The 26,672-nt window shown below is 39.4% G+C and overlaps 1 protein-coding gene across 1 annotated transcript in view; it reads right to left on the reverse strand.

The window, feature by feature from the left end:
* LOC122801254 (alkaline phosphatase-like) overlaps positions 1 to 26,672 on the reverse strand; it is a 327,942-nt gene that overhangs the window by 270,908 nt on the left and 30,362 nt on the right. Inside the window, exons 4-5 of the mRNA XM_044070806.1 lie at positions 12,073 to 12,247; positions 322 to 494 (exon numbers count right to left, since the gene is read on the reverse strand). Of these exons, the coding sequence (XP_043926741.1) occupies positions 322 to 494; positions 12,073 to 12,247 (348 nt within the window). The remainder of the gene's footprint in view (positions 1 to 321; positions 495 to 12,072; positions 12,248 to 26,672) is intronic.

Below are 26,672 nucleotides of genomic sequence, written 5' to 3' on the forward strand. Positions count from 1 at the left end.
TGATGATGTTCCCTTACTCACATTACAAAGTGAGGAGATTTATTTTTGCATATCCAGTGCTCCCCCTTGGCTATGTCAACACTCAACAACTAAAGCAGCTCTCCTGCAAACAGCACTATTGGTATAATCAACAATATATTTAAAACTGTCACATCAAACAAGCTACTATCCAGTGTTTTAACCCATCCAAGCACCCCATATGCAGTGTATAACTGATTTTTCATACAGATCACATTCTCCTTTCTCTGGTTATTCATTATCCCTACATCATGACAAGGACAGAACTTTAAGTTTTGCAGTAAGGAAAGTGGATTCACTTACATCAATGTCCACATTGTGGACCATCTGGTATGCAACGTCTTGGCATCCTTCCTTCTTCGCAGCTGAGGTCAAATCACTGTCTGCGTACCACTTTCTGTTGACTGTGTGGGCATAGGTAGATGCAGGAGTGGCATGCTGAACCCTTGTGGTTGTGACAATGCCAACTGATTTTCCTGTTAGCAAAAGAAATAAAACAACTTCTTTGAAAGAGGCTTTAATTCTCCAGGAAAAATGCAACTTTGGTCTTTGTAGGTCTTCCAAATGGTTGGTAACTCTGAGCCCAACTTTATAAATAAAATAGAACTGCTGCAAGTGGTAGTCCAGCTCATAACAGATTTAATAAGAAATTTCAGCGCCATTAACCTACAAAAATTGTAATTTTCCAGCTATTGCAGAACAAATGTCATAATTAGGTTGACCATGTAAATTCTGAAACTCAAAATGTTGACAATGAAAATCATGAGAACATAATATTGAAAGACTAAAACACTGAAGACCACAATATCAAAAAATCTTGAATACTGAATCTCCTTACTAAGTGTGAACCTGGTAATAATTGCTATCATGGGTCCTGCAGGGGTGTGGACCCAGGAATGAGTGCTACCATGGATCCTGCGGGGGTGTGGACCCAGGAACGAGTGCTAACATGGGTCTTACAGGTGGTGGGCAAATATGAGAGTTGAATATTGTTGTCTTCAACGTGGAATGCCAACCACTTATAGACTGCTCTCCCAGGAAATTCTTCAGATCAGACAGATCAAATTAAAATAATCTTCTATTGACAGTAATAGTGTTACCGATGTATTGCAAAGAAACAAAAGGTCAAACCCTCATATTCAGGATCCATGTGATAATTTATAGTATGTACAAGGCAAATAATTTCAGACTTTGCATTTCTGAGGCCAGCTCTGGATACATTAAAAGGCAAGCACTGAATGATGCAGATGGACTATTCATAGTAGGTAAAACATCAGTAAGCCTCAATAGCAAGTAGTAGGTCTTCAACAGAAATGACTCTAATTTGGAAAAAAAGGATAAAGAACAAGAAGCTCATATACAAGTCATACCCAGACTCCCACAGAGCTAAATGTTCTGACCCTATTCATGGAATGCAGTGCCTTCTGAAAACTTCTGGTTTGTCTCTGAGAGAGTTACTACAAACCTGAAATAACAGCCACCACTCTGAATAGGTTTGTAGGCAAGTACTAGGGTAGCTGGCCTTGTGGGCCATTTTAAGCCTAGCCAGTTTCCCTCAAAGGTGAGAATCTGTATCTACTGTCTGTGAAGTAAACATCTTGATCATTTTGCCAACCTCCAACCACATGTATCCAGTCAAGGGCAATCATTTTTTTTTTAATTTTCTTAACTTGTCTGAAAAGGTGTTCATCATAGCTCTCAACCACTTAACTGAAGAACCAGGGACAAATCCAGAAATAATCAGGGACACTATTCTTTTAAAATAATAGCAATATTACTTGAAAAGTTGACAGAATAAGAGCATGTGGATTAACATGTATTTTCTTGGGTAAAATAAATGTATAACTAGTGACAGCCATTATTTATCAAGGGAAATACATCTCATTTTCTCCCAAAATTGCACTCAGGGAACAGTATAAGCTGTCCCTGTGCCAATATCTTACCCAAGAAGTAAAGGAATTCCAAAGATATTGTTAAAAGGACGGGAATTCTACAAATATTAAGATGTCAGAAATACAGATGTTGTGCAGATGTAAAACTGAAGGCGATATAACCTGGCAGCATCTCTGATAAGAATCTCGTACATGAAGTGAGGATACTTCCACAGGCAGAGACTAGAGAAGAATGAGCACGCAAAATGATTTTTTACTTAATGCGTTTCTCCTTTCTATTCATCATGATGTTATTGCATGTAGACACGGTGCAAGGTAAGCACACGTTAATACAATGACAAGCACCATAATTACATAATGTTAGCTACATCTATTTTGTCAACTTGTTTTGTATTAGAAAGCTCTACAAAACCTCTCAATGGCTTTAACTACACAAATCCAAGAGGAACAAAGACAGACTTTCGCTATTTGAGACTCCCTGTCTAAGTAATTGTTTCTTCTTAGATGAGGGAGTGAGCTGCCCAGTGCAACATATCTTAAGGACAGACAAAAATATCCCTCCCTTTTCATATTTTTCTGTCTACAGCTTTGCTAGCATAAAGGACTTGTTTGATTATCCAGTATAATGATGAGCAGTGGAGAAATGAGGACTGCAACATTTGGCAGTACGACAGTTTTTTTTACAGTGAATCATTTTAAAGAGCGAGGACTGTGTGTCCATTTAATGATGGATAATCAGGAGACAGGTGTATGCAACAGAGAGTGCAGTGTGGAAAGCTTTTCCTGGTATAGACTTTGCTTGTTTGTTTTTGTGTGTTTATTTTCCACTCTTCTTTCCTCTCAGGTTTTACTCAGTGCAGTGCTCTTCTCTATGCCTCTCCTAAATTCTAGTCTAACATTTTAATATGATGAAATTCATTACATTTCCAAAAAATAATTCCCATAGAAGGAATTTCTGCTAACAGTGACAGAAAACACGTCCAGGAAATATTTACCCTACCCCCTCCACTTTTTTTTTATTTTATACAGAGGCATTTGCTGTTCCTCCCTTCCCCTCAGAATGGGAAGGTGATTTTTTTGTTGTTGTTCCTTGTTTTATTTATTTTTCTATTGTTCAAGCCAGTGAAATTAAATGTTGCCTTGGGCTAAGATTTCAAAGCATTTCTTTCAGTTTAGGATTCTTATACTAAGTTAAAAATGTTTCTTTACAAAATGAGTTCTGCATGCGATCTTGTCCTTGCTTCAGGATAGTTTTTATTAAATGTTAGTAGCACTAAAGGATTACAGTCCCATGTGGTAAGTTGTTTCTTCTTCTATTACAAATACGAGAGGGGATACAGATTTGGGATGCACTGACATTCTTTGCCAAATTAATTTATGTATTTTTTTAAATTACATGCTGTTCATAAATGTTATGTAATTAATGAGAATCTCTGTAATTTCAGTACTTCGGAAGACCTAAGCACACTTAGAGAATGGGCGACCTGTAGATCGGCACCCTGATTAGATAATGAATGTTCTCCAGCAGGTTGTTACTCGACAGGTAATGCCTATTGAAATATGAGTCTACCGCTTCATGGCAGCATATCGAGCTAACGATCGCCAATACTTTATGCTCGCTAAGAAGCACTCTTGTTGTTTGTCAAGTATAAAATATATAGAAAAAAAAGAAAATAAAAAAAGTGTGTGTGTGTGTGTGTGTGTGTGTGTGTGTGTGTGTGTGTGTGTGTGTGTGTGTGTGTGTGTGTGTGTGTTTATGTCTGTGTGTGTGAGTGTATGCATTCATGTGAGTGAGAGCAAGATCAATTGATCCATTATTTTACACTCGTGAAGCAGCACTTTTGCTGTTTAGCAGGTGTAAAAACTAAATGAAACAGGAAAACAAAAAAATGATCCTTGTTTCCCATCTTTCCTGACCTAGAGTAGTCCAAATACCGGCTTTGCTGTATTCTGGACTTTTGGAAAGTTCCTGCGTTGCCCATTTCCTTTCTTGGATAAAGGGAGGCTTCTTTGTTCACCAATGGCAGTGGGGAGCTTAGAGCAGCCTATCTATCCCTGGAAGAGTGTTCCCAGCACAAGAATCTGGTAGTCTTTTGGCTGTTTTGGGCCAATTTCTAGCTCTTTCAAGTCCCCCTGTATAAAACCCGATTTGGCGCGGTTTTTGCGCTTGTTACTACTCATCCAAGCTCCTCGTGGTCCTGCAGAGTGGTGCTAGCAGCAGAGAGGCTAAAAAAGCAACTGCTAACATGATAAAAGTGTTTTTTTTTTCCTGCTACTACCTGGGCGACTGTCCGATCTAGCTAAACTGCAAGTATTTCTGCTTCTTGAACTGTTTTAAACTGTTTAAAGTTGTTTTTGCACCTGCACTTTTAAAGTTTGTCCTGTTTGTTGCATTTACCTGTTGAGGCTACACACTCAAGTGTGCTAGCCTGTGTTACATATTTATTGCATTTTCCTGCTGTTTGTTGCAAAAAAGAAAAAAAAAACAAAAAAATTATCCTTGTTCCCGTCTTTCCTGACCTAGAGTAGTCCAAATACAGGCTTTGCTGTATTCTGGACTTTTGGAAAGTTCCTGTGCTGCCCATTTCTTTTCTTGGATAAAGGGAGGCTTCTTTCTTCACCAGTGGCAGTAGGGAGCTTAGAGCAGCCTATCTATCCCTGGAGGAGTGTCCCCAGCACAAGAATCTGATAGTCTATTGGCCTTTTTGGGCCAATTTCTAGCTCTTTCAAGTCCCCGTGTATAAAACCCGCTTTGGCGCGGTTTTTGCACTTGTTACTACTCAGCCAAGCTCCTCGTGGTCCTGAAGAGTGGTGCTAGCAGCAGAGAGGCTAAAAGAGTGACTGCTAACCTGATAAAAGTGTTTTTATTTCCTGCTACTACCTAGGCGACTGTCCGATCTAGCTAAACTGCAAGTATTTCTGCTTCTTGAACTGTTTTAAACTGTTTAAAGTTGTTTTTGCACCTGCACTTTTAAAGTTTGTCCTGTTTGTTGCATTTACCTGTTGAGGCTACACACTCAAGTGCGCTAGCCCGTGTTATATATTTATTGCATTATCCTGCTGTTTGTTGCAAAAAAGAAAAAAAAAACAAAAAAATTATCCTTGTTCCCGTCTTTCCTGACCTAGAGTAGTCCAAATACAGGCTTTGCTGTATTCTGGACTTTTGGAAAGTTCCTGTGCTGCCCATTTCCTTTCTTGGATAAAGGGAGGCTTCTTTGTTCACCAGTGGCAGTGGAGAGCTTAGAGCAGCCTATCTATCCCTGGAGGAGTGTTCCCAGCACAAGAATCTGGTAGTCTATTGGCCGTTTTGGGCCAATTTCTAGCTCTTTCAAGTCCTCCTGTATAAAACCACTTTGGCGGCTGCTTGTGATTTTGCGCATAGCGCAGCATCGGGCAGCTCCGCTTAATTGGGTTTAAACCATTCTCGGCTCCACAAAGTCTGCTCTTCACTTTTCCCTTAGAACTGATCTAGTTCTCATAATAAACACCCTATTCCTACTCTAAAGCCTGACACTTTCTCACTAAAGCAATTATATAAGTCAGCACTAAAAATTAAAAGCACTACACCCTCAAAACTCCCTTGAGTACCTTGTTCCCCATTGGCCCTTTTTTCAATTATAAAGGAATTCCCAATACTATTCTAGCATGTCCAAAGGTCAGTTGTCAATCTCCTCTCTGGTCCAGCTGGTGAATCTGGGAATCTTGAGGTAATGTTACAACTGCCTCATGTACACAGACAACCCTCTCCTCCTCCCAACAAATTCCAACACATGTGAGAGATGTAACCATATAGCCAAACTGGAGGCTAAGCTCTCTCAACTCAGTACTGGCATAACCAGTCAGGAGGAGAAGGAAACCACACTCACTACAATTCCAGTCTGACATAGACCTACCACGACAGCAAACCAAACACATAAACACACAAAAACATACTCGGTGGCTCTAAATAAAAATCTGCCCAAGCAACAGAGACCTCCAAAGCAGACACCCAAGCAACCTCTACCCCAAAACAAAACACGTGCAACATAGCTCACAAAGCCAGTGTGCCGAACAGTCACAGCCCTTAAGGCTAAACAACACACCTGATACACTTGTAATAGGTGACTCTATCGTCAGGCACACTGACGTCCCGCTCACCAGGCTGAACAAGGAGAAGGTCACGGTGAGTTGCCTGTCGGGCGCTAGGATCCGCCACATAACACAAGCACTCAGGTCACTCCAAGGCAAGTACAAATATGACTCAGTCATTGTCCATGCTGGTGTGAATGACCTGAGACGTACCTCCCTGGACTACATGAAAAGAGACATAGAGGAGCTATCTGAGCATGTAGCCCAGGCCGGTATGACCCTAACCTTGAGTAGCATCTTACCCTCATCAAGAATGATGCCACAATATGAAGGCAAGATGATCAATTTCAACAATTGGCTTAAGTACTGGTGTCATTTAAAGGGGATCCAATGCCTGTCAGCCTGGGATGACATGCTCGACAAGCCACGATGCTTCGCTAGGGACGGCTTGCACCTGTCACCCCTGGGCTTTCAGATATTGGCAAAGGCTCTTGCCACCCCCATAGTGCCTTTTTTAGGCAAGGCTCAAAAGACAAACCCACCTCTATAGGTATCACAAGGGATAAGAAACTAAGAGTAATGCTACTCAACGCCAGAAGTCTAAACCTCAAGATGCACGCACTCAAAACTCTCCTTAGCATGGAGAACATCGATATCTGTGCAGTAACAGAAACTTGGTTCAAGGCTCCCGAGAGCACCCCAGCACTACCAGGTTATACCTCATACCATGCTTTTCGGCCCGAAAACTTGGACCGAACCACAAAAGGAGGGGGAGTATCAATATTCGTCAAAGATACCCACACTTCCAGGTTGGTGGCACAGCACGAAGCATCAGAGACTATCCATGTGCAACTAACAGTGGGTAAAACTGCCTTCTAGTTTATAGCCTGCTACAGACCACCCTCCCAAACCCAGGAACCCCACTCAGCCTTCCTGAGAACACTGGAAAATATGAAGGTCTCTCCAAATACCATTATATTGGGCGACTTCAACTACCCAAACATAGATTGGGAGCATTACTCTAGCTCCAACATCCTAGCCCAAAGGTTCCTAGAATTTATAAACTCAAATGCTATGGAACAACTTGTTACCACTCCCACAAGTGGGGAAAACATACTGGCCCTGATCATCACCAACATGGGGGCTCTATACTCCAGACCAGAAGTGTATCCCTCACTGGTAAGATCAGACCATAAACTAATCTCACTGGATATTCACATCCCGACCCCACCCCCTGCCCAGAAAACCACAGTGAAAAACTTCTCTAAAGCAAATTTCACACTCCTCAAAACCAAGGAGGAATCCTTCAAAGCCCCCGGGCCTGTGGAAAATACGGCCCAGACCGCAGAATCCTTTATAAACGCATTCTATGAACACCTTCAGGAATGCATGGATCATGCAATCCCAAATAAAACCAAGACTCAATCCTCCAAATGCAGGTGTCCTATCTGGTGGACCCCAGCCATAAACAAACTATGCAATAGAAGGAGGAAGCTACTACATGATAGAGCAAAATCCCAAAAAGGGAAGGCATCTCTGATCAGTATTAGCAAAAAACTACGGGCACTCATAAAATCGTCTAAGGCCAGCTTAGAGAGAAAAATTGCACAGGACACTAAGGATAATCACAAGGCTTTCTTTAGTTATGTTAGGAACCTGGGTGGGAATTCCCAGATATGCTCAGAATTAGTCCAAAATGACAAAAAATACACCAAACCCACAGACATTGCCAACATCCTAGCTGACAGGTTCAGCGCAAACTCCCCCCCCCCTCTCCCCGCCAACAGGGCAAATATCTATCCCAGTAGAGTGCTGCCCCCCTGACATCTCCGATGCTCAGGTAAGAGCCGCCCACTCCAAAGCAAAAAACACAGCATCAATGGGACCAGACGGTGTCCTGGGCTGTATCCTACATGAACTCCAAAAAGAGCTAAACCCAAACATAAAACTACTGTTCAGTCTCAGCCTTACTACAGGATATGTACCCAAAGAGTGGCGTACAGCAACAGTGGTCCCTCTCCACAAAGGAGGTGCCTCAACGGATCATGGAAACTGTTGCCCCATAAGCCTGACTAGCTTGTTCTGCAAATCTATGGAAAGGATCATCATGGACCTCATAAATAAAGGTATTGGGGACCTACAGACACTGGATCCTACCCAGTTTGGCTTTGTTAAGGGCAGATCCTGCCTCATAAACCTGGTTGAGTTCTTTGAAACAGTCACCAAGGCCATTGACGAGGGGAAGGTGGTCCACACAGCTTACCTGGACCTCGCAAAAGCCTTTGATACAATACCCCACTCGGGCATTATAGATAAGCTCACCAGCTTAAATATGAACCCCTATGTCACTAGATGGGTTGCAAACTGGCTCAAGGACAGAACCCACATGATTAGAATTGCTGGAGCCATGTCAGACTCCAAACCAGTTACAAGTGGCATCCCACAAGGCTCAGTCCTGGGACCTCTCTTGTTCGGTATATATTTCTCGGAGGTACAGGCCAACATGGAAGGACTGTGGCTGACCAAGTTCGCAGATGACTGCAAACTAGGTGCCATAATCGACTCTCCAGCAGACACAAGCATTCTACAAAAGGGCCTCATAGAAACAGACAACTGGTGCCAGACCCATGTCCTCAAGCTAAATGCCAAAAAGTGTATAGTCATCCCCTTTGGCAAAAACAAAGTGCCCACAAATTACCACATAGGTGGTAATCCATTAAGTACAGAAGAAGTAATTAGGGACCTGGGGACCCAAATTGATAGCAATCTCTCATTTGAAAACCACGTGGCCAAAATGGTTAGAAAAACATTTTATATAGCCCACCTAATCATGAAGGGATTCACATCTAGATCAGGGGAGGTCATCGTGCCTCTTTACTCATCCCTCATCAGGCCCATAATTGAGTACAATGCCCCTTTTTGGATGTACCTTACCAGACACCTGCAGCAACTGGAAAGACCTCAAAAGTACCTCACCAAGAGGATCAAAGGGCTCAAACAGATGCCATATGCTGCCCGGTTAAAGAAACTCCAGCTCTACTCAGTGGCATACCGCCTGCTCAGAGGCGATCTGTGCCTGACGTATAAAGCCATGTCCAACCCAGGATTAATGGACATGCTGCACCTCAGAAAATCCAAATCCCATCAAGCTACGCGCTCGAGAGACTTGAACCTCAGCACTGAAATAAATAGGACATGCTGGAGGGACAGATTCATAACCCAGAGGCTCCCTTCACTCTGGAATAAAATCCCAGCCCAGGTTAGGCAGAGTCCCTCATTGATTCTCTTCAAGAGGAATCTTGATGAGTGGATGGGAGATCGTAGGTTTACCCCAGTATCACTTCTGTGTCACTGTTAGACAGAGGCACAGTATACTAACCTCGAAAAAGGGCATAGCAAAATTCATTTAAAATGGGTGGTGAAAGCCAAACACACTCTGGCTAGGCTTATAAATGCCCTAGGGCAGATAGCCTAGTATGAACCTATGAACCTATGAACCTATGAACCTATGAAAAAAGTGTGTGTTTGTGTATGTGTTTGTGGTTATGTTTCTGTGTGTGTGTTTGTGTATCTGTCTGTGTGTGAGCGCATGCATACTTGCGTGCATGAAAGTGAGGTGTGTGTGTGTGTGTGTGTGTGTGTGTGTGTGTGTGTGTGTGTGTGTGTGTGTGTGTGTGTGTGTGTGTGTGTGTGAGAGAGAGAGAGAGAGACAGAGAGACAGAGAGAGAGAGACAGTGAAGAGTGAAAGTGATTGAGTACTGGCAGCAGGAATTGTTAAGAGGCTTGCATACTTCTCAACCTCTTAGCTCAAGATATCTGGATAAAGCCTAAAATAAAGGGGGGATAAAGGCTCAAATTAGGAACATATTTTAATTATTGCTGTTATAAAAATCACAAAGTTGCTTAAATAATAGGATTTGTGTTTGCATGCATTTTCTGAAGTGCAAGAGTGTGTATGTATGAGAGAGAGAGAATGAGCTTGATGGACCAGTGGCTGCAGCAGTAAAGAGGTTTGCGTACCTCTTGGCCTCTTAGCTCAGGAAATCTAGATAAAGCTTAAAATAAAGGAGGAACAAAAGCTCAGAAATAGGAACAGATTTTAAATATTGTTATTATAAAATTACAAACTAGCTTAAATAACATGATTTGTGTTGACATGAATTTTCTGAATGAAATAAAGTCTGAAAGTCAAATGTATGTTATTATTTAGTTGCTTCAATCCCCAATGACTGGCAACAAGCCACACATTTTAGGAGTAAGGGGCCAAAAAATAAAGTAAACATCTAGATATTTTTTTTAATTTATATTTTGGATGTAAAATGCTTCCTCTACCGCCATTTACATATACTACAGCAACTTTGAAACATTAGGCAGAGGAACTATTTTACATCAAAAATAAATACAAAAATAATATAGTAATAAAAAAAAAAAAATAAATAAAACACAACAGTTTTACAGACAGCCCATTCTCTAAGCACAATAATGCCCTCCAGGGTGTGTGTTACTGTTTAAATAATAACACCCTGCCAGGGGCGTAGAGGCCCACCGCCACTCATAACACCCCTTGGTGGGTATTATTTACACAGTAAAACGCATCCTGTTGTGCATTATTGCTTGCTTAATCTGCACATGGTTTTATAACACCTTCACAAAACAAATGGCTCCACCAACACTCAAACCAATGGTTTGACCCTCCATCAATAAATAAGAGATGCTGAAGGGACAAAATTATTACTCAGTGCTTCCCCATCTCTGTGATGATCCTCCGTTACATATAAAACAGAGTGATACGCTTGCTTCTTTTAGGAAAAATCTTGACAATCGGTTGGGTGCCTGTAAATTCATCCCAGGCCTGACTTCTTCTGACTCCTTTAAGCAGGAGTTGCCCTGACAGCAGGGTTATTAGCAAGGTTATTATGATCTGAATCTGCCTTTAAACTATTTTAATTTATGAATCTTCTCTGTGCTATGATAACTTTAAGAAGTTCATTACACCATCACCATTATAATCTTGAAATTTTAAGAAAAAAATTTTTGGAAACGAGTAAGAATTTTCTGGAGACATCAGTTTTAAAGAGAAAAGGAATGGGCATTGTAGTCATTTAGATTTTACACATTACTCCAGAGAAAATGCAATGTTTAAAATAGGCATAGGGGTATGTTACATCTATAACAAGATTTTAATCTCTCTCGATTGAGGCTGTTATCTATAGACAGAATCTGCTAGTCAAGGTGGCTACAGCTGTAGCTGGGCCTCAGGAGAGGTACAGTCCACTACAGATAAGCCTCAGTGATAGTATTTTATGTGCAAGATCCAGTTTTGTCCCAACCCTTTGTGCACCAGTGCTTTTGGAATACACTTGATCAAGGAGTGAGAACTATTATGGAAAGATAAGGGAGACAATCTTTTCCAAAATCACAAGTTTAGCCCCTTTCAACAGGCGATGTATGACATTAGAAACAGCATAGGGCAAAGGACTCCAATTCTAGTTCTGCTGGACTTTTCAGCAGCACATTTTTCTTCCTACTGAATTTCTACGTGGCATCTAACTGGTGTTCTCAGACTTAAATAACCATCAACCCCCCCCCCCCCAAACACTGCATGTTATCTGTAGAGTACCTTTTTGCCCTATCCTCCAATATCACAGAAATGGAGATTCAACTCAGTTTTAAAGCTCTTTCCCTGTCAGGATAGATAACTAAAGTATAATCTTCCCACCAGAGTAGCGGGAGTTCCAGATATGATATTAACTGTTGTGCAGGCAACATATCCATAGCCAGCAGAAGCCATTCAAATAATAATTTTCTTAAGAGGCAAAGGCAGAAGAGAGAGACAGAGACCTTTTTAAACAGTGAAATAGGCAGGTTGGAAAATAAATTGAAGGTGTAACCTTGCACACTGTTTCTTTTCAAATATTTTAGCTGTTTTACAACACTGTACATGTTTTTATCAGAAACTTAAACACTTTTTCCATCTAGCTGAGCCATAATGCAGCATCCCAAAACTGTAACTGTCTTGCAATCCCTCTCCGACCTGAATACAAGTGCTGATAAAAAAACATCATGTCAGATCAGCATGGCATATGTCACTAACCTTCATCCTTGGCCCAATTCAGGATCGATGTGACTTCGTTTCCAAACTGTGACTTACAGACACCATTTCGGGCAGCAGCACTGATCCCAATTGTCCCTGAGTTAGTCTTCACCCCACAGAGGTAAGCTGTCCCTGTGCTGGCACTGTCTGAGACTTGAAGGTCAACACTATATGTCTAGAATGGAAAAAAATTAAGCATTGTTAGTGACAACATATAGAGAAGTATGCAATGAAAGGGTGCCCTATGGATGTGAAAGTAATTCAAGTTGTTTATAATATACATCTGTGGGAAATCCAGTTGTGATAATAAAAAGAAAGCAGGACTGCTGTTGGCGGACTGAGACCTGAGGCATGTGTCTTTGACTACATTTTAAACTGTGCAATAAATGTGTAACTTTGTGTAGATATTTAGTTCAATGATGATGAATAAGGTGAATATATATATTTTTTTGTCATGGTTTCACCAAAGTTAGATTGTTGCTCTGACTGCTTTCTTGACTCATCTTTGTTTGGGATTATGTTCTAACAGGAAGATTTACCCAATAGCCATTGAGATAGTTTTTCTAATTAAGATAGATAACTGGGCTATGGGTTTTCAGTGTGTGCTCACTAGACAGTATAGTCATAGTAGGGTTATTAAACAGGGTCCATAAAGATAATGTTATTGAGATGATGATTTTAACAGGGAGCTGGTTTTCTGTACAAAACCTGTACTTTTGAAAAGTATTTGGCCTGGGTGGAAAGATTTTGAATTGCATTTCAAGAATGCACATAAAAATGTAAAGGGTGGTTTGATGTAAAGGGTGGTTTGATGAATACATTTTTAGTTGTTCCTTACCGGATATTAATTAAACATACTAATATTTTACCTGATTTCAAATACTTAGGTGTGTAAATCATTATACGATAGCAGGAAGTTTAGCAGAAAGAGTGAATGAAAGTAATACCAGGATTGCACACCCACTTTAATTAAGAGGTTTGTGTATTAATATAATAGTACATGGGATGAGTTAAGTTCCTGTACTACAATGGGTAGACCAGCAATCGAATACATTTGAGTTTATTATGTTTAACTAGTATAGAGATGATTTGATAGCCAACGTTTGGAAGATTTTTACAAGTTACAGAGTAAATGGGTGGACATAGGGAGACCCAGCATGTGGTTCTCCATGGATAACAGCTTAGGCATTGCTTTACCTGTTAACTGGGGTAAGGAGGTAATGTTAAGGTTATATCTTACACTGAAGAAGCCTCACAGCAGTAAAAATGTAAGCTAGACAGGTGAGTTCTTTTTTTTCTTATTCAGGACCTATGATGTTATTGGTGTGGATGAGACATCAAAATGTTTTTTATACACAGGTAATTAATGGATATGTTTGAAGATGTTATGCATTAAGAAGTTTATACTGTATTTTATAATGTGCCTAGTTTTGGTGTTATTTGCTATGTTGAAACTTCATAATTTGTTAAACTGGATAGCTGAAGAGGTTTCTTTTTTCCATCAAATGACAATTTCTATAAAAAGTTATAATAAAGATGATTTAAAAAATGATTTTTCAGTACTCACAAAACCTGCACTAAAAAATTCAAACAATATAAAAAAAACATGGCATAATTATGATAATACTAAAACATGCTGGACAACACTACTCAAGAAAAAAAACAACTTTATTGCACAAAAATAATAATAAGACCAATTGCTGTCCAAAACGTTTAGAGATGGCTGGTCTTTTATGAAGTCATAAAATTCAATAACTGAGAGCATGCCATTAATAAATACTAATGATGATTTAAATGCACAAATAAAATTAAAAATATAACATGTAAACTACCAATCAGATCTTCATGGTGTATCTTTAACTTAGTACATACTTGATTTAAATGCTTACATTCAAATCCAGACCATGATAAGTATTTACTTTGCATTACAACATCATTCCTTTGTCCAGCCATTCATTGTTAAAATTTCCCCCCAAGTAGATTTTTAAATGACATTTTCAAATTATGAAATTTAACATTACACATATGATCAACTGATATATCATGTTTACAAAATGCATTTGACATTTTTCATTTTTCGGAATTCCTAATGTGCTCCATTAGGGTACTTTTAGTTTCCCCCACATAAAATATAGCATTATGAAATGGTTACATAAACTAATTGATTTGATCAACAGCTACCAGAGTCTTTTACTAAATATTTCTTAAATATTTCTCATTATACAAAATTGTTGGTACAACTGATATAGATAAACGTATTATGGGTAAAATATTTTACATTTTATCTTGTATTTACTTTCAAAACAACTATAATGAACACTACAAAAAACTATATTCCTCCATTGTAGTCAGTGGGGAAACCCTCATAAAAGGTAAGCTCAGTTGAGCATCTGTGGAGAGATGGTGGTGGGGGATGTGAGAGAGAGAGAGAGTGTGTATGTGTGTGTGTGTGTGTGTGTGTGTGTGTGTGTGTGTGTGTGTGTGTGTGTGTGTGTGTGTGTGTGTGTGTGTGTGTGTGGCAGCATGCATGCAATGCAAGTATGTGTCTAACTATGTGTCTGCATGGGCACTCACTGTAGGAATTAGTTAGGGAATAGGTAAGGTAGGTATGTGTGTGTGTGTGTGTGTGTGTGTGTTGTGTGTGTGTGTGTGTGTGTGTGTGTGTGTGTGTGTGTGTGTGTGTGTGTGTGTGTGTGTGTGTGTGTGTGTGTGTGTGTGTGTGTGTGCGTGCACGAGCACGCACACAGGGGATTACCATACTCCTAAACTCTTCTTCTACACTAACAGTCAAATCTTGCAAACCTGGAGGAGGGAACACCAGACACCAGGTATACTCCTTAATTATTATTCTAAACAGGACAGGTGTTAGCATTTTGGGGGCCCCAGCAAACATTAAGTTTGGGGCACCTAGGAGCTTCCAATCTAAGTATCACCCTGTAGCTGTCACCCCACAAGCAACCTTTCAGTTCATGCTACAAACATTTAGAAGGTGTTTGGGTTGTGGAGGCCCCCAGACTACTAGAAGATGCAACTGTCTGAATGTTGTGTGACATATTTTATGCCTTACTTTTGAAAATAATTACTTATTAACTGCATTTTTACTGCTACCCAGAAAAGTAATGCATTTGTCCCAGGTGTGTCCACAGATAAAAATCAGTGATATTTTTTACATAGACACACACACAAACAAATGCACAAGCCATAGCAGTACATGTTATGTATTAATTTCAGCAAATAGCAATACATTGTGCAACACTGGCACTGCCACAGATCAATGGCTGTTGTTTAGCAGTCATCAAACAGCAGGAGGGTTAAGTCACTTGTATTTACTTCATCAATGAGTAATGCATACCTGTCACTGTCCCTGACTTCAGAGACCTTACATGATTTTGCTCATAGTTTTGCCCTCTCCTTCATAAAAAGTCTGATTTGGTATAAATCATTCAGAATTACAGACAGTCAATAAATCCAGGCATGAGTTTTATACTTCTTAGTGTTCAAAAATGTATGTTGATGCCAAAGGTGTTATTCTATTAACTTTCTAAGTGAATTAGAGTGATATTTAAAATATGTTCCTGATTTTGAGCCTTTATTCTGCTAATATTTTTGGCATTGCACAGAAATCTTCAGCAAAAATGTTGAGAGTTATTGTATCTGGTGTCCTGACAGATTTTATAGACTCCCTGAAAAAGAAAAGCATCCCTGCAGATCAGAGGCATCAGCTCTTCTTAAAACCCAATGTTTGCACTGAGGTCAGTCACTCTGGGCTGTTGATCTCTCTAATGCTTACTTTGCTCATGTTCATTATTAGCTTTATCCTAAGATCCCCATATCACAGCCTGTTCGGGTTAAAGAGGCTAATCAGAAAATAAATACATTTTTTCTCTTTATTTTTCCTCAACCAGCAGCAGATTTTGTGGGGCCCCCCACACTGTCAAGGATGAGTAAGGGGACCCCCTGTAGCTACTGGTATTGCAGGTGGGTCTGTAGTAATCAAAATGTACTTACTTCAAACACCTATTCATCGACACTGGAACAGTGAAACACACTTCAGCGAACATCAAAAATCTTGCAAGGGTAAGTAACCACTTGTTCACCGTAACACCACAACACACATTGCACAAAATCAAACCCAACGAATTGAGGGGCTTCGCCTCCCACACCTCCCAATGTGGGGGGGTTGTGCCCCACCCCCTAACTATATATACCAACTCTGAGATCACACTACAGTGGGGAAAAGGGCAAAGTTGTGGTGTTGGCCAATGACTTTCTTACCCTAGGAAAGATGTTGTTATTAGCGGAAGTGAATTGCACTGTTTTTGTGTCAATGAATAGATGTTCAAGGTAAGTACATTTCGATTATTTAATATAGACCCATTGCAGGTACCTAAAGCTAGCTATGTTGTTAGTTTTATTGAAGAGAATATTCACCACCAGGTTTTAACTAAGCTGGAAGCACTATGTCAGTGGTAAAGTATTTAATGGAATTGTGAAACCTGTTACTTGATAAGATAGAGTAGTATAACCAGAGATACCTTTGAATTTTAGAGGCAAACTAAATAAGAGTTATTACCCACCTGGTGTATTAAGTTTACAAGATTGCTTTACTAGTTTTTGTTGATTTGACAGACATGTTACAAAATATCAAGATATGATAACTTGCTGTAATTGGGGGCCCCCAGTGACTGCAGGGTTCGCTGGTGCCTAAAGCCAGCTATGACTCTAAAGTTGCTTAAAAAGTTAATAAAACAACAGTTTTGTAGCACAAAACATGCATGGACTTGGGGATACACTAGGTACAAGGGATATGAAAAATGACTCTAAAGTCATTTAAAATGTTACCAGAACAACAGGTTTTTCAAAACGAAAGACACAAGATCTATGGGGGTGTTAATATTAGATACCAGGAACTCTCATTAAAATATTACCTTAACTCACTTAAAAAAATTAAGGCAAGGGGAAAACTTCAAACTCTGTATCCTTGGCACAGGAAACACGTTTAAAAGTAAGCAGAGTTTCATCCTTCTACTCCAACATTAGACACCATGGACACTTTTAAATATTACTCTAAGTCATATAAAAAAGAAAAGAACAATAGAGAAAATCATTCAAATCACCTAGTCTTGGCTCTAAAGTAACCTTATTAACAGTGCTTTAGTCCTGCGCACTGCAAAGCAACTCTGGTATTAAGCTTTACTTTCTGAATAATAAGAATTATGAAATGTTAATGTCTGCTATTACTGACTGACTGTAACTGATTGTGAGTTACTTGGGAAAGACCAGGAATAAGGCAAAATCAGGAACACCCTGTGAGTTTCTTGGGATTGGCTAGGAATAAGATGTTACGTGGGATAGGCCAAGAAGAGGGCCAAATCAGGGACACCCTGTGAGTTACTTGGAATAGGCCAGGAATAAGACAAAATCAGGGACACTATGTGAGTTAGTTGGGAGAGACCAGAAATAAGGCAAAATCAGAGACACTCTGTGAGTTACATGGGAGAGACCAGGAATAAGGCAAAATCAGGACACTCCATGAATTTCTTGGGATTGTCCAGGAATAAGGTGTTACTTAGGATAAGCCTGGAATAAGGCAAAACCAGGGACACTCTGTGAGTTACTTGGGAGAGACCAGGAATAAGGGAAAATCAGGGATATTCCGTGAGTTTCTTGGGATTGGCTAGGAATAAGTTGTTACTTGGGATAGGCCAGGAATAGGGCAAAATCAGGGACACCCTGTGAGTTACTTGGAATAGGCCAGGAATAAGATAAAATCAGGGACACCCTGTGAGTTACTTGGAATAGGCCAGGAATAAGATAACATCAGGGACACTCTGTAAGTTAGTTGGGAGAGACCAGGAATAAGGTAAAATCAGGGACACTCTGTGAGTTACTTGGGAGAGACCAGGAATAAGGCAAAATCAGGACTCTCCATGAATTTCTTGGGATTGTCCAGGAATAAGGTGTTACTTAGGATAGGTCAGGAATAAGGCAAAATCAGGGACACTCTGTGAGTTGCTTAGAATAGGCCAGGAATAAGACAAAATTTGGGATACTCTGTGAGTTACTTGGAATAGGCCAGGAATAAGACAAAACTAGGGACACTCTGTGAGTTACTTGGGAGAGACCAGGAATAAGGCAAAATCAGGGACACTCTGTACAATCAACAACAGTAGGGAAGGAATCAGGGACACTCTGTACAATAAACAACAGTAGGGAAGGATGAGGTTGTATCCATTGATAGCTGCCATACCTCGAAATGATTGTGCTCAAGACTGCTGGACAAACCAGTAGTAGCACTAGATGAAACCAGGTATTTTTTAAACTATTACTCCAAATCAGAACAACATGTAGAGCATCATGATGCAGTTTCTGAAAAATAAAAAGAATGAAACTGTAATGTCTGGCATCGACTGACTAAAATCAGCTTTGATTTACAAGGGGCATGGAAGCAGTAAACTAAGGGATAATTAAGAGGTATGGGGATATGAATATGTGAAAGTGTGTGTGTGTGTGTGTGTGTGTGTGTGTGTGTGTGTGTGTGTGTGTGTGTGTGTGTGTGTGTGTGTGTGTGTGTGTGTGTATGTGTGTGTGTGCATGTTTGAATGTGTGCATGTGTGGGAAGACTGAATAAGGGTGGTGCCTGTATCAATACAATGCCTCCAGACGTGACTACCTCAGGAAAATGCTGATTAGCACTACAGGTAACACCACATTATTCAGAGACATGTAGTAGCTGATAGTGGGGTCTTTCCTCATTGCTACTAACACGTCTTTAAATCATATGTTATGCAGTCATGGAAACAGCCCCTTTTGGCTACAGCTCTTAAGACCCATGATGGGATTCTTTATGAACTGCAGTCTATCATCAGTTATCTCATTACCCCTGTCTGTGGTAACTGTCATTCAAAGGGACTGGTTCACATAACCACTTGCAATGGATCACCTTGTCACCTTGTGGTATTAACAAGCAGCATACATATCAAATGTCATGTGGAAACATATGTGCAGTTTTTTACATTTTAAGCCCATTAGGAGAAATTATAGCAATGAATTACTCTACATGTAAATGCCGTGCAATGCATATTAAGTGCTATACATGTTCTGGGTTTGAATGAAGCCATTTCAATCAAACCTGCACAAAGGAAATACTCATTATTAAGATATGGTTGGCAGTTTATTGTAATTTGTATTTTATTGGTGCTTTTAATGGTCAGTTAAAAGGAACATTTTACTGGAGCAGTTTCATGAAAATTTGAATTTAATAGCAGCATATTCCTCTTTTTCAATGACACAATTCGATAAAGGACCAGCAAGTTTCAGAAACCTTGGTTAGGCATTTAGTATTTTATTGGATTTTTTTTTATTTGTGATATACATCCATATTTAATCGACAACAATTACAGCACCCCACTGAAATACATGAGAAAATGTAGCTCAAACTAATGAAACAAAAAAAAACGGAAATGGAATACACAGGGGTTCTAGATTGAGTGATGCATTAAATCAAACATACTGCGAGATTAAGGAACTCATTTTCATGATTACTGGTAACATGTTCCCTACATGTACAGTACCAGATATTTGACCCTTGCTTGCACTCTTATGAGATGTATCTGACCCCTAGAGTAACCATGTGGGCAACCACTGCTAACTGCAAAGTTTGCAAAGCAAAGGTGAAACAGAAGTACATTGCCAGATATTGCTTCCTTATCACACACACACCACACACACACACACACACACACACACACACACACACACACACACACACACACACCTATAGCAGTTTAGAGTCATTGAGCCACCTTATGGCACATCTTTATAATATGGGGGAAAGTGGGGTACACCCCCATGAACACAGTGAAAGCATGAAGATTCCCATGGAACACACCACAGCTGAGAAATGAACTGAAGAACCTTTTACTGTGAGACAGAAACATTACCTGCTACCCTATTAACACTAGCTACCAGATATTCTGTATGTATATAGATAGGCAGACAGACAGCTAGACAGATAGATATACAGACAAAGTTGCACAACATAAGTTTAGTTGGATTTTGAACAGAGCTTATTTGTTTTCAGTTCAGTTCAGATAAAAAATTAAGCCCAGAATACTCACCATCCGGCTAGTATCATTGTTGTTGATTAGGATTGTTTACGTGTTGTTACACAGAAAACATACATATGCAATAATAATCAATAAAAGCCTTTTAAAAAGAGATGCAATTAGTGAAGGTACTGTATTAAAAATGACTACTAATAGGATAATACTATGGCTTACTAAATGAAAATTTAATCTCTAAATATCTGTATTATGTATATTATGAATGATAAAATATTTTCCACTAAACTGGATGAATTGGAGAGCTATGTTATAAATGATTCTCAAGGAATTAAATGACAGAGAAGAGATTGAGAAGAGAATTACTTTTTTTATAATTGCCTTCTTTACAACAGAAAACAGAGAAGAAACTAATTATAAAATATTAGAATCATAATCATCTTATATCCTCTGCAGATTTGCAACACATTTCTCATGACAAAACCAGAAGATGCACTCAAGATTTATTCAGAAACATTAGCATTGCTCAAGCCCAGTGCAGATGTCCTTTAATGGACAAAATGTGCCAGTAATGCCATTTTTCATTCAGAGTCACAATGAGTTTCAGCAGTAACAGTTACAGAAACAAGAAATGCATTATTTTAACTGTTCACAAAACTAACATAAATGAAAGACATAATGTATATATAGTATATATGGCTAAGTGCAATCTATGTAGTAGTTTTTACATGGGTAAGACTAATCGTATGTTGAAGGAAAGAGTATTGGAGCATTTGAATGATATAAGTAACAACAAAATGACTAATGCATTAGCCAAATATGTATCTGAATGTGATAAGAATCATAATTTTAAGTTTTTGGTTTTACAGAAGATTAATGAAAGCTTAAGAGAGGGAGATTTATGTAATGAGACAGAGTATACTGAGCTAAGATGGATTGTTGATTTTAAAGCATATGTTCCACCGGGCTTGAATAGTGCTGTCTCTTTAAAACCTTTTTTGAAGAAAAGAGGTTTACTCCATTAGCTAATGTCTGTTCTTATTGGCTGTTGCTAGTATTTCAACTTTTAGAACATGGTTTGTTTTATTAAGGTCTGAAGAAGAGGGCAACCTCGAAAGCGCTTACCTACTATCTGTGTTTTGTACATTAAAGTGTGTTTACTCTCTAGCTGCAACACCTTTTTATTTTACATTATAGTTTTTCTTGGGTTTGTTTGATTCCACCGCATTCTTTCTGCTTATAAATGAAAGACGTAGTCATAAGCCAAGGGCAAATGAAAGTGCAATTTCCTTTTAAAAGTTCGTAAAATCACTTTTTATCAAACATGCTGTTAAAATTCACAGGAGAAAAGAAAATGGAGAGTTTTATTTGAAAGGTTCTTGTCAGACAAAATTTACAAATTGTTTATTTTATACGTACAGAAAGGCTAAGCAGAGCTGTGAAATGTACCGCGTATAGAGCAGTGGTGAAAAATTACAGGAAAATGATCTGAAAGAATGACTGTGTACTTTTTCAGTGAGTTAAGCATTTTTCATTGCCAGTCTTAATTTAAAGATGGATTGATCCCACTCATTCCAAGGATGTGCGACTTACCTAGCCTCAACATGTGGTCATATAACAAGACAAGGTTTTACTCGATATGGCTTTTAATACATTTTGTTTAAAGAATATGTGACTGTTTTTAACAAATGGAGATTTTTTTATTTTCCTTTCTTTCCTTGGATTTTTAGGTGTGTGTGTGTATATGTTCTTATTTTCCCTACTTTCTTGGGGATTTTTGTGGCTTATGTCATTTTTACGGATGTCTGCATTCATTCTAGGGATATAGCACTTTATAAACTTAATGTTTGTACCACCTGCATGGAAGAGGTACAGTCCTAAATAACAGAAGAGTTAAATGGCAAGAGTATGGCAGGATAACTGGGCTAGAGAACTTAGGTGGTAGGGACAGGATTAATGCAAGCTCTGAAAAGGAGATCATGATGCCATGAGGATACAGGTGGCAGGGTGGCCCATTGAGCTGTGAGCAGAAAGAATAGACTATACAATTTGTAAGACTATATAGATGGATGAAGACATCAAGTTATTTAGGATAATAATAGAAGAAAAAAATGACTTGTTATGGGAGGGAGAGTCAAAGAGTTGACAGAGCTGTGGCTGTAAAGTAGTTGATGAGACTAGATTATATATGGAAATGAATGCTTGGGATACCAGAAGAGCAATGAGTGATTACAGTCATAATAAACAAGCAGGGAAAAGGTGAAAGCCCTGGACAGGTTATAAACCTACTTAGTTCTCACTATGTCTACAGAGATCTGAAGGTTGAATTCATTTATTTGCATTTCCATTAACGTTGGCCCTCCCTTTGTTAATCTCAGACAACCTTGAAGAGGAAAGTGTCTTTCATGTCCTAGAAAACAAGGCAAGGTTACTCCTCAGAAGAACTATGACACTAAAAAGAGACAGTTTTTTTTATTACAGCCTGTCAAACCATCCAGTTATTTTACTAAGAAATCTTTAAACCCTGTTTAGCCAAATCATGTGTTTTGGCAAGTCACTGCAGTCAGAGACACCATATTCTACGTATGCCTGGATGGGCAAGTGAGATGTTCAGAGGGACAATAGACTACCAGGAACAACAAGTAATTCTCCTTTGTATCATAAGAGTCTTTATTACTGCTGTGACAGCCAATATGTCATCAATGAGACTATCTCTAATTGTACAAATGTCCTTTATACCACAGTGAAACTTTAGTGGTACTCTCAGTGTGGCATTTGCCAGGGACCATTTGCTTGTGAGAGGTGACTACGCTATGTTTATTTATATTTAGTGACAAGCTGTTATTTGTATACCAGTTGCAGGCTATGTCTAACCCTCTCTGAAAAATGAATGTGCCTGTGGAGAATTTAACAAGGCTGCATAGCATGCAGTGATCTGCAGACCTAGAGAGCCAGATGATTTGGCCTTATAACTGTCATCATCATCAACTTCTCTTTTCCCATTTTCTACATGGGTTTGGGTCAACTGTCAACACTTCTCTCGATTCAGTGCTACTCTCTTACCTTCTTCAAGAATCATGCCTAACTATCTCAAGTCTTCTCTCACACAATCTATCTCTTTGCTGGATGTACTCATTTTCTCTTGCCTTCTTCCTGTATCTTCCAAATTTTCTTCACCAAATCATCTTCTGCTTTCCTGCACATGTGCCCAAACCACCATAATATGTTGTATTTGACTTTCTTTGTAATTGGTTCTGGTCTATCAACATTCCTTCACCTGTCCCACAGTGTGCATCCTACCACCCATCTCAGCCACTTCATCATCACCTCTAGCTTCCTCTCAACTGTTCTCCCTTCACTGTCCACATTTTACCATACAGAAGCACCAGCTGCACCATTGTTTGGCACACCTTACCTTTAAGCTTCTTTGGCATTCTTCTGTCACACCTTACCCCTAATTCTATGTGCTAGATGGCAGCAGCTCCCCTGAGTCTAGCTTTGACCACCTCAGTCAGACTTCCATTATCCTTAACCACCCCTCCCAGATACTTGAAGCTGTTAACCCCATTCCACTATTTTCCCCTTCTATCTCAATTTTCAGTTTCTTATGAATTCCCCATTTCCTGCCATAACTGTCTTGTCTGTACTAAGTTTCATCCCATATGCCTTCAGCTTTGCATTCCGTTCCCCTATTATTTTCTGAAGTTCATGTTCTGAGTCTGCCTTTAATGCCTCATCATCTCCATACAGCAGCTTTGTTGATGTGTTCCCTATGACCTGTTTATTAATGCAGTCTATCACTAGTATGACATTAATGAGCTCAGAACTGAACCCTGATGATCCCCCACTCCCACTGGACACCTCTTTAAAAGTCCAAACACTGCTTGTACTTATGTTATTGGATCCATATACATAGTCTGCACGTCTTCTGCCAGTGTTTCTGGGATTTCAGACGACCACAGAACTACCCAAATTAGCTTTCATGGGGCCTTGTCATATGATTTCTCCAAGTCTATGAATGCCCAGTTGGACTTTTTCCTTATCTCTTGCTTCTTCTTCACTATCTATCTCGCTGCAAACATTGTGGCAGTTGTGCTGTATCCTGATTTGAATCTGAACTGCTTATTTAATATCTTTCTTTCTACTAGTCTGTATATTTATTTATCGGTCTTCCCCTCCAGCACTTTTATGCTATGTGACAGTAGTGTGGTACCTCTATATTGCCTACAGTCATGAATGTCTCCTCTGTTCTTGTAGATTGGCACAATAATGCTTAATCTGCAGTCACCTGGGATACACCTCGCACTCCATACTGCTATGAGTACCCTCAAGAGCCATTTCTCCCTCTGACTTACCCAACATCTTGATCATATTTGCTGTGACCTCATCTAAGCCTCCTGCTGTCACTGGCTGAGTTCTCTTTAGTGCTGTTCTTACTTCTTCCAGAGTAGGCTCTGTGTATGAGAAAAAAGATCCCATGAAGTCAGTAGCTTGTGTGTGGACTCTTTTGGCACTCCACTGAGTGGGTACCAAATGTGCCACAAGTAGTATGGAGAGTTTATCTACACACCCTCACCAGAAAGATTTATTAGTCAAATTTCAGTCTAATGGACAGTTTAAGCAATGATCTCAAACTAATTTTTATAAACTCTGTGTGACTGACAGGGTCAAATGCTTTTGCAATATCTGCATGGGTTGTATAAATAAAAAACCTTTCACCCAAGGTCGTTATAGTCCCCTAAAAAAGTTAAATAATTTCAGGAGGCATAAACTACCTATTGCAAATCCATATTGATATAGCCACAGTCCCTGGGATTTAGTGTAGATCCATCCTTGTAAATAGGGACCACTGTTGCCCATTTCTATATCCCACAAAGAGGCATTTGTCACATAGCCTTTGAAGAAGAGGCTACTAGGTTCTGCTTAATGTCACTAAGGAAACTGCATGGAATTTTATCCAGTTATCTGGGCCAGTGCAACTGGTATTCTGATTTCATTCAGATTTGTACTGATTTGTATGTTTTGAGGGTCACCACCTGAGTGACATAAAAGTAATGGTTATAAATGGCAAGAGTGCTGAAATGTGTATTAAATTTATTTTCAATGATATTGATGACATCTTGTGGTTCAAAAATATTATTCACCATTTGCCTGAAGATTGCTATATTTTTAGGATGTTGTCTGTAATTTTTCTTATACAATTTTAAAACATGTCACTGTTCTTGCAGTAAGAATATGCTCATAGAATGACCTTGGTTTGTGGATAACTTTTTACATTTTTTTTGGACTTTGTTGAAGTTGGTTTTACTTGTTGATATTCTAAGTATTTATAGGCTCACTAGAACCTTTTCTTTATTTTTTTATTGTTTGCTGATTGTGACACCATGCACTGGCCCAGCAATCAAGGAGCCTCAATCCTCACCACTAACACCAGTGAGGGGAGTCCATATAGGGAAAGGATAATAAATACACACACAGTAAAGTACAATTTTTCTTAAGAGCACACAAAGATCACAGTCGGTCTGGGGCTGGTTTCTCCCTTTCTCTCCAGGTCCCCAGTAAGACTCCCCACTGGCACAGCTATAGGGTTCAGATCTCAGCCTAGTGGGCAAGCTAAAACCTCCAGCATCCTCTCTGTCTAACTAGTGCTTCGTGTCCCTGCCCAAGTAGCTGACACACACACACACTTTGAGATAAGAGTTTATACAACCACACAGATACTTCTGGGGAATGCTGGCACAGGTTCTCCAGCTGTGCCCCTTTTACCCAGACTATATGGTAGAAATCACTGCTACCACCCAGCTAATACTTATCAGCTACTCAAAGGCCCTTAAAAGGGTGTCCAATTATACTGTGCAATATTATTATCCAAATGGTAAGTGCAACCAAACAGTCAAGACTTATTTGGAATGATTTGGTACAGTATCACTATATACATGCAATGTACTCTTAGAGCTTAAATTATCTCTACACAAAACAGCCACAGTTGAAAGGTTTAAAAATATTTAATAATAAATTAAAAAAAACACAAGACAATACTTCTTACTACACAGTGCCAGTCAAGAGTTCAGAGATCACAGAGAAATACTTAAAATAATACAGTAGAAAAGTTCTGACAGCACAGAAAAACAAAGTAATCTTGTTGTTTTTCTTTCGGCTTTTCCTGGTTAGGGTTCACCACAGCAGAACTCTGGACCACTAATGATTGGCAGTAGATTTTTTTTTATGGGTGCCGAGGTGCCAGCTTGACACCCAACCTTCAATGAAGGCACGCCCATTCTACGCATGTCTTTTGAACGCCTCTTGACCACAGGGAGGACATGCAGACTCCACACAGAAGGCACTCCAGCCGAGAATCGAATGGGAGAACCTCTTGCTGTGAGGCAACAACGCTACCACTGCACCACTGTGGCTTTCCTATTTCCTAGCTATATCTAAGAAAAAACACAGTTCTAAAATCCTACTTACATTTTAACACAGGCAGAGTGGTGAGTTGGATGTTCTCTAGACAAATGCTCTCATTCTTTCTGTCCTTAA

The sequence above is a fragment of the Protopterus annectens genome, chromosome 4.part1, assembly GCF_019279795.1.
Source record: "Protopterus annectens isolate FY-2018-M chromosome 4.part1, PAN1.0, whole genome shotgun sequence".
Classification (NCBI taxonomy): Eukaryota; Metazoa; Chordata; order Ceratodontiformes; family Protopteridae; genus Protopterus; species Protopterus annectens.